Source organism: Pongo abelii, chromosome 21 (assembly GCF_028885655.2).
Source record: "Pongo abelii isolate AG06213 chromosome 21, NHGRI_mPonAbe1-v2.0_pri, whole genome shotgun sequence".
NCBI classification, from domain to species: domain Eukaryota; kingdom Metazoa; phylum Chordata; class Mammalia; order Primates; family Hominidae; genus Pongo; species Pongo abelii.
Window position 1 is genome coordinate 20,502,945 of NC_072006.2, and position 11,237 is coordinate 20,514,181.

General features: G+C 46.8%; 1 protein-coding gene across 3 annotated transcripts; it reads right to left on the bottom strand.

The window, feature by feature from the left end:
• Nucleotides 1–500: 500 nt before the first annotated feature.
• On the bottom strand, nucleotides 501–10,724 carry VSX1 (visual system homeobox 1). Of its 3 annotated transcripts, none has more exons than XM_003779298.1 (5): nucleotides 10,256–10,679; nucleotides 8,006–8,084; nucleotides 7,395–7,518; nucleotides 6,250–6,430; nucleotides 501–598 (listed from the first exon to the last, which is right to left on the bottom strand). In XM_003779298.1, exons 1-5 carry the CDS (start codon nucleotides 10,677–10,679, stop codon nucleotides 501–503), a joined length of 906 nt encoding a protein of 301 aa, XP_003779346.1. The 3 variants fall into 3 exon arrangements, with proteins under 3 accessions (XP_003779346.1, XP_003779347.1, XP_002830085.1); XM_002830039.2 differs by lacking the exon at nucleotides 501–598 and adding an exon at nucleotides 4,027–5,111 and having other exon boundaries at nucleotides 10,256–10,724; XM_003779299.1 differs by lacking the exon at nucleotides 6,250–6,430 and having other exon boundaries at nucleotides 515–598.
• Between the last annotated feature and the right edge of the window lie 513 nt (nucleotides 10,725–11,237).

Genomic DNA, 11,237 nt, shown 5'->3' on the forward strand with positions numbered 1-11,237 from the left:
AGACCTTACCCTAACACTCATTTTTTTTTTTCTTCAAGGCATTTTGGGTTGAGGAAGTCCAGAAAAGTCAGAACAATGCCCTGGTGTGGACAGTTCCCTTTCAACAGATAATCTTGCATAGAAGCAGTTCTGAGTGATAGACAAAGCCTCTTAATAAGGAGGGGCGTTTCTGTAAGAGCAGCTTTCTGCACCTGTCACTTGGACCTAGCTGTCATGACTGCAGGTTTATTCTCATCAGCTGGTAACAGATACGGGAAAGAACACACTGAACTTGAGTGTTCAGTGTGAACTGGAGTGAACTTGAGTGTTGAAAGCATTGAGACCAATGCTTTCAACTCCCAGGTTGTTGAATTCCTTGCACATCGGGGTGCCCTGCAGGGGGCAAGTCTGGTAGCAGTGATCATCGAGGATGACACAGGAAAATCGGCATGCTTCCTGAGGCAGAACAATGCTGCCTGAGCACTTCTCCAGAGGGGCAGACTTTAGCAGCATTACAGGGTTCAGCTGAAGGTCATCAGGCACCACAGCGGGGTTTGGGGAGCCTGTGTGTCTCCTGCAAAGTCCAGTGAACGGGAGCCTCCAGGAGCAGAAGTTTGCACTGGAAAACAGGGAGAGTATTTCACAAATCTTGTATATACGTAGATAGAAAGAGAGAGGGGAAAGTGGGACTGAGAGAAAGCGAGAGACTGTGGCTTGGTGAACTTAGCTGAAACAGATGCACACAATTGTGAGCTTAAAATGATTGTTTTAAGCCACAGTATGGTGATAATTGAAGGATCTTCTAAACCAAAACATCTGAAAGCTTTATAGTTTTGCCTTTCACACATCCCACACATACACCATGTCTTTAATCCACCTGGAAGTGTTTTCCTGTAAGGTGTGAAGTACAGGTCCAATTGTATGTTTTCCCATATGGACAGTTGTCCCAGTAACTTACCAAAAAGCCAGCCCTCCCCCAGTGTCAGCCACACCCACTTTGTGTCCACACGTGTGTGTGCTGCCTGCTCCTTTTCCTGCTGCGTGGGTCCATTTGTCCCCCTGAGCCAATACTATCCTGCTGTGATGATCACAGTCCTATCAAAGCACTGACCTGGGACAGACTCAGCCATCACCTTGTTCTTTAAGGGTGTTTTCCCGATCCTTGGCTCTGAGTTTCTCATCCATTTGACAATCAGCTTAGCAGGTTCACTTCATTTCTCTGCAGCCCAATGTCTCACCCTCTGAGAATGCAAAGAGATAATGAATTTGAACATGATTCATTGACCATAGAAAACAATTGTGTTTTCATATATTGTTTTTATACGATTAAACCTAAGGAAAAAGCATTATTTGTTATATCTTGTTCTTCTATCATTTCTGAAAATATCACCTTAATTCATGAATGTCCTCAAGTCCTGAGGTTACACTGGTTCCTATTAAGAATGTTTCCAAATTCGCCTTACTAAAATTGTAATTTTTTGAAATCTCCTTTTGGATTTTAACAGCCATATTTCAGCTGTCAAACAATTTTGAACACTGGAAACAATTCAGTCCTGCTGTCAGTCTGTAGCCAGATTCCAATCTGACTTGCTGGGGGATTTGAGTGAGGGTTGAGAGGACCACGTGTAAAATCCTGCTGGCCTCTCCATCCTCAGATTGGCACTGTGAGAACCACGCAGGAGTCACTGGCAAGATGTGAACTCTTTATCCTGAAAAATTTTCATATGATATTTTTAAAAGCGTTTTTGTCTCATGTGAATTTAACCCTATATTGAGAAAGCGGTGTTAATATTTTAATAATATTAATATTAAAAATTATTTTATTTTTACATACTAATTTTACAAAACTTAGAACATATTTAAAAATTCAAAGTATCCATTTGTCCATGATCTGAAAAATGTTATGAATATTTTAAAGAATTTTCGTCTATTTTTTCATCTTTATGTACATGTTTCTTGTTTTCTCTCTTAATATCACACACACACTACTTTACCTCCTGCATAGGGATGACCTATTGGTTGGCTGGTTACCAGTCATTCCCCTTTCTTTCTTCTTTGTTGAAAGGGGCCAAATTACATTAGGTAATGGGCAAAAAGAGCGGGGGGCTGGCCACAACCCAGCCCTAGAGGTGAATTTTGATTGGACTAAACCAAACAAGGAATTCTGCCCACCTGGCTGGTGGTGATTGGCTTAGGCCTGAGTGTGACATGCAGTGCTGACCAATGAGGAGTGAGAGAGGGTCTGCTTGCAGATGGGGGTTTACTCCTTGATGAAATGTGGCCATAGGTAGTCTCCACTGTGATGTCTGGACTTCAGGAGCCTCCAGTGACCTTGCAGGGACAAGCTTGAGTCCTGGATTCCTGATGATGTTCCTGAGCGGCTCAAAGTCCTCGTCTCCAGACTCTAGTCACACAGGACAGCGGTGGTCCTCTGTGGGGCGTGGCCAGTTGAGTTCCTGGTCCTTGCACAGCCAGGGAGAGAGCAGCCCGATGACACACCGAGCCCTGCTCTTAGGGCGACATTTTGCTGTGTTCGTAGAGTTCTTCTTGAGTTGTTGCTACAGACCATTCCAACAAGCTATTATTCCATGATTTATTTTGTTGGTCCCATATTGTCAAATAATGATAATGATAACAAACTTTCTCGTTTGATTTTTTATATTAATAGAAATGCCAATAATTACAGTAATAATAGTTAATATTTAATTTGCTCCTTCCTCATTTACACCAGAAACTGAGCTAAGTACATTGCTCATGTCATCTCATTTAATCTTCAGAAAAATGAGTGTTCTGCTGTCATCTGCATTTTACAGTTGAAAAACCAAGAGATCAGAAAGGTAGTGTAACTCATCCAAGGTCACATGGCTAGAGGTGGCAAAGCCGCCTCAAAGACTCTGCTCTTATATATGTACATATAAGCACGTGTATGTATGTATACATTATAAAATATTAACCTGCCATATTGAAGAGAGTTCCTTATGTTAAGAAAGCATCCTTCCATTTTTACTGTAGTGCTTCTAGCCCCTTTCTCTCATGCCACTTCCTATTTTCTCCTTTTCCTTTGTAATATTATGTAGAGATTTGTCCACTACTTGTATATTTTGTATGCAGAACCAGTTGTTAAGGTTATTCATTTCATTTTCATTCTGTTTTACATATTTGTTTGTTTCTATCTTTTTTCTTTTTTAGGGATTTTTTTTTTACTCCGCAAAATTTTGTCAGCATCATTCCACATTAATAAATACGCCTTACTGTTACAATTTTAGTGGCTGCCCATATTGTCTAAGTGTGATGTATATAAGTTGCACAGCTTACTGGTTCCCTCTCCCAAACTCAATCCAGGATAAGCTAAGGAAGAGGGATGGAAGCAACAACCGAGGAGTAAACATGAGGAAATGTGTTGAGAACCCTCTGGGAGGCAGAACCTGTGTGGCTACAGAGCCTGGAGCCAGGGCTGCTGTCTCTAAACAGGAAAGACAGAAGAACTTCTAGAGTTCATGCCAACCGCTCATTATAGGTGCAGTCTCAGGCCTCAGTTATGATCTCTATTAGCCAGAATTAATACAAGAACATAGGGCTTATCATTTTCTGTTGCTACAGAAAGGAATTGGTGATGTTTAATTTTCCCAAGAGTATGGAACTAGCATAGGATGAGAAAAATAGGCCAAAGGGAGAGAGCTTCTGTTTTCTCACCTGCAGAGATGGGAGCACCAAGCCTAGCCTGACAGATCACTGGGTCACTTCCCAGAGAAAGCCCTCACAATGAGCAGTTCCACACTTTCCTTGTACTGCCCTTCCTTCTTCACGAAGCACCACATTTTCCCATCAACTAGAAGGTATCTCTTTGGCCTCTGAACTCCAAAGAGTGAATCAGACACAGCTGCTGCCCCAGAGGATTTGACAAAGCAACACATGGTAAGAGCTGCAGCCTGAAGAATAAAATGTGTCACATGTCCCCAGATTGAGAAGGGGTGAAGGGAGAGCCTGGCTGGAATCAGAGATAGTGGAGATGTACATGTGTGTAATAGAGGGAGTGCCTTGAAAAGCAAACACACCACAAAATGTTTATTTTTAAAGAATAAATAAATGGCAAAGGAAACGCAAAAGGAAAGATTTACAAAATCCAAGTCACTAAAGTGCTTTCAATCACAAATTTTGAAAGACCAAAAGCCTGGTCTGACCTAAAAACACTGTTTCCAGCTATCCAACAATTGTTTAAATATGATCCCATGCTATTTTTAAAGGAAATGCAGAAACGACCAGAGTATGGCTTTCTTTGATTTCCAATATGCATAGCCTATCAAGTGACACTCAGGAAAACACAAAATTACTCCCTAACAAGAAAATTGAAATATCCAAGGCCAAGTTCAAGGTAAAGACAATATAATTCATTCATGTGTCTGTATGGAGTCTTCAATATAATGATATCAGATTCTTCTGGAGATTAAACAATTTTATATTTCCTAATTGAGAATGAGGACATCAGACCTAACCTATTCATCTATACAGTACATTGAACCACACATATCAAATGATGCCCAGTAGTGAAATCATTTTTGAACTTTGGATCCTCCCTGCTCAAGCTACAAAAGAGAATCAAAAGATTTGCACCAAGTTAACTGGTTAAAGTGCCATTAAGGAACCGTTTCCATTCTAGAATGAAATAGAATTTTCCCTAGGTCACTCATCTGTCCTCCTAAAGCAAGTGGCATTGCATTTTATCTTGACATTGTCAGAAGAAAATCAAACTGAGAGTGTAAGTCTTGGACCATTTTTGTCTTTTGGAAAATGCCAGTGAGGAATATGCACATTTTCAGCCTCTGACAGTAGGACCTGTGGGTCTCATATGGCTCCCACCTTCCCTGGCTGGGGCGCCTCCAGTGCGGTGGAGTTGGAGCCTCCTTGAGCACCAGCCCCAGGGTGCACTTTCTTGGTCTCCTGCCGGGCAGAACTGGAGAGGTCGATAGCCACATCTTCCAAGCCATTCTCAGAGTTCACTTTATCCAAGCCTCTCTGTGGTCCTGACTCACTCTGGCTAGAACCTTCTTTGAAGTGGTCGGAGCCCCAGAGTCCTGCCAACTTATCTTCACCTCCTGGCTTCCTTATCATCCCCATGGATTTTTTATGCATCCCTTGCAAAAAAAAAAAGGAAAAATAAAAATAAAAAAATTTAAATTCAGCAATGAAGTAAATTTCCTTCTTATTGTTCTCTAAATCCCACTAGAATTGTCCTTGTCAGTGCCTCTCTCTGGAGCCTACAGGAGAGGCAGGTAGGTAACTCCCACCTTAGGGGTTTAAAGCAGGTGTCTGACCCCGGGTCACATCCAGCAAAGGTGTTTTGGGTGACACAGTGATTGGCATTGGGCCCACTTTCCCCAAGGCTGCGGTCTCGTGGATGCCAGTAAGCGCCTTCCCCCACCTGCTTGTGCAATTTCAGATGAGCCGGCTTGGATCACTGCCCACAATGCTCCCTCTAGTGTTTCAGTCCTTGAGAGCAAAGTCAAGACATAACCTATGATTGGAACCTCCAGTGCCCAGGATAGGGCTGCTTGGTAGCCGTTCAAAAACTGTTGGCTGAGCAAAAAACTTCCTCCATCTAAACCTAAAATGCCACCATGATCCTCCTAACTAATCCCCCCGTGCCCGGAGGTACTCATCTGTGACTCATTCCCACAATCTGTGATCCCTGCCTGTTGGTTTCTGGCGACAGCAAACAGGGCAACAAGGGTGGAGCATCCTGAGAGTGCTGGGCCTCAGCAGCGGAAACTGTTTGAGCACCAAAAATCTAAGGGACAGAAAAGCCACTCGGCAGGTTGTTCATGGCAGAACCAAGCCCGGGGCCAGCCCTCCTGACTCAGATGGAGGGGCTCACTGTCTCCAGGGGTCGCTGCTCAGCACTGCCCTGTTTCCTATTAGCAAGTGCCCTAAATTGTATGGTTTCTAAAAATTCTAACAGCATTCAACACTTGGGAAACATATTTCATATAATGCAATGATGTCATTTCACCCTTAAATCCCAAATACATATTTAACATGCATAGCCCAGTGAGACTTCCACACAGCCTAGACAGTCTCTGTGAAAAATGAGGCAACCATCCAGATGCTGCAAGCTTTGTTATTAATTAAAAATAATAAGAACGGTTCTGGACCTGAATCTCAGTAAACTGATGTTGCTTTGCTTTGGAAATGGCTGTCTCGGTGGGGACACCCTGGGATTCCCCAACCTCCTACAACACCTCGAGCCGTGCGATCCCGGGGGCCCTTCCTTACCCAGGAGCCAGGGCGCGCAGGAGCCCAGCAGGCCGCCCTCCGCGGAGTTGAGCACGGAGTCGGGCAGCGGGATGCAGTGGCGCACCATAGCCCCGTACAGCCCGTACTCGGCCATCACGCTGCTGCCGCCCCAGCGCTTCTCCCGCTTGCGCCATTTGGCCCTGCGGTTTTGAAACCAGACCTGGTTGGAGGCAGGAGAAGCAGAGGGCACACAGAAGAGACAGTGAAGAGGGGCGCCTGGAGGAGCGGAGGCGGAGTCCCTGGGCCCGGAGCTTCTCTCCCGAGCATGATCCCATGCTATTTCTGAAGGAAATAGCTCTCGAGGGCCAACCAGCCGCCCTCAAGGAGCGCGCCCAGGAGCCCCCAGGGGCGCCCACGTGCGGTCCGGACTCACGGGCATTCAACGCGGTAGGAACAGTCGTGACCACGTCCACTGAAGTTTCCATAGAGTCAGGAATGAAAAAACTAAAGAATCAAACTCCCTTTTCCCACATTGTGTGAAGAGGTCAACTACAGTGTTTCCTGCTTTTTCTCATTGATTGGAAAGAGTTCACTGGGGCAATGGCTCCTTCCGAGCTTAGGCTATTGGGTTGCTGGCGGTATTTCTCATTAAAAACATTATGTTAATAAAAGACTATTATGAAATACGGTTTAGCTGTTAAAAAAAAAGAGTTAGTGACATATCTTCTGACAAAACCAAGAGCAAAATTCTATATATGCATGTGAATGTGTGTATATATGCACGTAGATATGTATATGCACATACATACTCGGGGCAGATAATATACTCCACAAAGTGGAGAAAGGTCTCCTCAGGCATTTGTGTTGATTTCTTTCAGGGTTTGAGATGGAGAGGTAGTCTCTCTTTTTTTTTTTTTCATTGATATATCTTTATAGTTTCTAGTTGCAGCACACATTATCATGTGATTTTAAAGAATGATTTGATACTAAATAATAATAAAACGAAAAAAGGCATGAGGGTCATAGGGACATGCTCTTGTGGTGCCTTCAGCTAAGGGACCCTCAGTTTCTATGCAAAGGGAGCATGTTAGCTATAGAGAAGGGACTGCTGATTGGCTCACTGAATGTGGGAATGACACATTCTCTGTGGTGTCTTTGGAAAGGAGAAAAGGGACCCCAGACACCTGTATCCGGTCTTCAGGGAGCTCAGTTTTCACAGCCAGCATTTCTCGGGCATACACATCAGGGTAGTGGGCCTCGCTGAACGCCTTCTCCAGCTCTTCCAGCTGATGAGCAGTGAAAACTGTCCTGCAAGGACCCCAAAACACACACGTGGGCACGTGTCCCCTGGGGACAGCAGCCTCCCTGGCCTTAAGGACCACCGTGTCTGCTTCCCCTGCTGTCCAGACCCTAGAAGCCACTTCATGATAATGGAACACCCCACCTCTGAATGATTAGCCGATGTAAAGTCCAGAAGTTTGATTCAAACAAAAACAGTTCTTTAGCTCTTTCTTAATGAATTCCATCAGCTCATTCTAACAAAATCCATTTGACAGACCCACAAAATTCTCCTTAAAATGCTCCCAAAAAATGCTAGCAAGATTGTAGCATTTTCCTAGCCTCCTAGGAACTGCAGAATTATCTTCCCAAATGGCTTCTGTGCCCTTCCCATTGCCAACCAGGAAACCACTGGGCCTGCCATCATGCCGGGCCATAAATTCTTAGATGCAGGTGCCATAAACCTTGGGCTGTGTCCTGAGGAAAGGCAGGCAGAGGGGACTGCCTGGCCCTGTACCTGTGCCGCCGCTTCTTCCTCTTGCCCAAGGTGGGGGATGCCTTTAGGTCATTCCTGTCTTCAGACTGGCTGTCCTCATCTGCTGGCACAGAAAGAAGAAGAGGACTTTAAGGGTGATCATATTATCCCCTCTATTTCCTGGATTTTAATGTGAGGATTGAAGTTATGAACCTCTTGGGTATTTGAGTAGTTTACAATATGAGCTAGCATTTTTAGTGCCTACTAGATCCCAGGCTCTGTGCTTAACACTGTCCATACATTATCTCAAGTATTCTTTATATAATAATAAAACACCAAAATGGCTGCTATTATTATCATCCTATTTTTACAGATGAGGAAACTGAGGTACTGAATGGTTAAGTAATTTGCCCAAGATCACACAGGTAGTAAATGGTGAAGTTGAGAATTCAAATCCCAGATTATCTGAAGCCAAAACTACTCAGCCACTGATTGCACTTTCTATCCCCACACTGCTTCCAAACACATCCACCCCTATGCCCCCAGCCTCATCATCTTAACCTCTACACCAACATTTCCCAAAGGAAGTCTGGGGCTTGTGACATCAGAACCCTTGTCAGAACTGCACTCCTTCCCTGATGCACCAAATCAGAATCTCTGGAGGTGGGGTCTAGGAGGCTCATTCTTGACAAGTGTGCTCAGATGATTTGTAGTTGCCCTTGAAAATTTGAGAACCACTCCACTGTGCTTTACCTTTTTATACCCATTACATTAAGAAGTCTAGATGGAAAAGAAGGTTAGAAGACCAAACTATTGTGAGATTCATCGCTAGAAGGCATAATTGCCTCAAAATATCTTTAAAATGAATAAAGGCAAAAATAACTAAATAATACTAGTTTTACTCGTCCATCAATTAGTTCACCAGAAACCTGGCTTGGATTAAAACATTCTGTATTGGGCTGTCCAACCTGATGAGACATGAGACACATAAGGTTGTTGAGCACATGAAATGTGGTCAGTAAGATCAAGATATGCTGTAAACATAAATCACTTGGTGGATTTAGAAGACTTAGTGCTCCTAAAAAGTAAAATATTTTTGTATTGATTATGTGTAAAATGATAATATTTGCGATCATTGTTGGGTTAAAATATAGTATTTAGAGTCATTTCACTTTTAATGTGACTGTGAGAAATTTCCATCAAACATGTAATCACATTTCATTTTTCTTGGACAGCTCTGCTCCAGACTTTCAGAAATGCTGGCAGAGTCGGATTTAGCTGCCTTTGGTTTTGTAAGAAAGAACCCATCCCATGAAAACAGTTTTTGCATTTTTAGTGACACTAATAGGGAGTTTCATTTTATCTTACGTAGAGGCTCATGAAATAAAGTCCTTTTAGAGTGGAGCAAAAACCTGCCTGCCTATTGATCTGACATGCTTCCTTTTAGTATCAGGAGACCCAGTGTACTCTTTTTGCCTTGGCTGCCTGGATGCTCAGCTCTAGATTCTACCACGTAACTTCACCAGTCCACCCTTTCTTGTGTAATTCTTTCTTTTCTTTCCCACACCCAAAACCACTCGTTTCCTTAGCCCTTGTCCTTTACAGAATTTCATTGCTTCCTTCTCTTTCCCCGAGACCCGCCTGGATTTCTTTGGGGAAATGGGTAGGCCAGGAACACATCTCTAGGCGTAACTACAATGAATCCCCAAGGTTGCTTCTTTCTCCTGCACAGGGGACTGGGAGGACGCTGCGCCGGCAGAGGAGCGCGGTACCCGGGACTCTCTTTTCAGCACCCCGAGGGGCGGACAGTTCCAGGGCTCGAGGCCCCGTGCTCTTCAAGGACCCGTCAATCATTCGATCATTTCCGCCCGCGTTTCCACCTGGTACCTTGTTCGGTGCTGCTGGTGAACATCACAGGCCCGGGCCTTCCCGACCCACGCAGCTGCCAGAGGCTGAGACTGGCGCCTGGCGCTGGGGGGAAAAAAGGCCCTCTGGAGATGGTTGTTGAAGACCCCAGGGTCTCATCAAAGGGTTCCACCCGGAACCAGGTGGTGGCAGTCCCACAACGCTGAGGGAACAGGACCCCGGATGAGAGGCAGGGATTTGGGATGCAGCAAGGGGCAGGCGGCGCAGCTCCGCGAATGCCCTTCCCGCGACAGAGCCTCGCTCTGGGCTCCCCGCTTAGATCTGGGCCGCTGGGGCCAGGGGCTCGGTGGGGCGATGGTCTGTGACCCCTGCGCGGCTCAGAGCCTAGGGGACCGGGGCAGGAGCGGAAAGCGCGGGCCTGATTACCGGACGTGGAGACGCTCTCGCTGCGCTTCTGGCGGCCGAGCGCAGGCGGCGGACGGCTGGGAGCCAGCGGGGCAACGGGCTCGGGGCCCCTGGGCGGCAGGAACGGCACGTCCGTCAGGAGCAGGCAGGGCGCTCGAGCTGCCGCCGGCGGCTGCGTGCGGAAGCCACAGAGGAGGCCGAGTCCCAGTGGGAGGGCCCCACGCGCCAGGCTGGAGCCGTCAAGCCCCGGGCCCGGGCACGGCGCGACCGCTGGACCCTCGCAGCCGGATCCCTGTCCCGGGCCGGCGGGCGCCGGCAGCTCGGCCTCCAAGCCCAGCAGGTCCGTGATGGCGAAGCCCCGGGGGCGCGAGCCCCTAGGGGAACCGCCAGGCACCAGCGCCCTGCTGCTAGTGCGCCCGTCGGAAAGCGAGTCCCGGCCGGTCATGGTTCCTTAGCAAGCAAGGAGCGAGCCTCTCTGGATCCCCTTTGCGGAGGGCCCAGCTTAGAGGAAGCTTTATAGGATTGGGCTGCCGGTCGGACGCGGGAGGCCTGAAGGCCTCCAATCAGCTGGGCGAGGGCGCGTCGCCGTTCCGGACCCGGCGAGATGGGGACGCCACCAGTTCCCCTCCCCTCGGTTACCGCCCACCCAGCTGCAGTCCCCTCAGCCACCTCCTCCTCTCTTCTCTCCAGCCCACCCCACTCCACCCCCATTCTAGGAGGGAGGGGAGGAAAGAAGGTAAGGGACAATGACTCCGCTGTCTGCCTGTCCCTCGAAAAGTCGCAAGTTCTACATCCTGACGTGGTCTTCTCCTTCCTTCCAGACTTTCTAGGTGGAGGCCCCACTCCCAGCTGCCCTGAAGCTTCTTTGATGCGACCCAACTGCCTATTAAGACCTAGGACCCCATTCCCAACCACAACCAGATGGCTACCACCTATATGTCCCCAGCCAGCCCTCCACCTCCGCCGCCGGTGCCACGAAGGCCTTCCTGTAAGAAGGCCTTCT

Excerpts from the sequence above, each read along its gene's own strand:
- VSX1 (XM_002830039.2), bottom strand. The coding sequence starts at position 10,679 with ATGACCGGCCGGGACTCGCTTTCCGACGGGCGCACTAGCAGCAGGGCG. Across the intron at positions 7,519-8,005 it reads AGGAAGAAGCGGCGGCACAG|GACAGTTTTCACTGCTCATC; the intron begins GTACAGGGCCAG and ends GGGTCCTTGCAG. Across the intron at positions 5,112-6,249 it reads CTGCGCGCCCTGGCTCCTGG|GGATGCATAAAAAATCCATG; the intron begins GTAAGGAAGGGC and ends TTTTTTTGCAAG.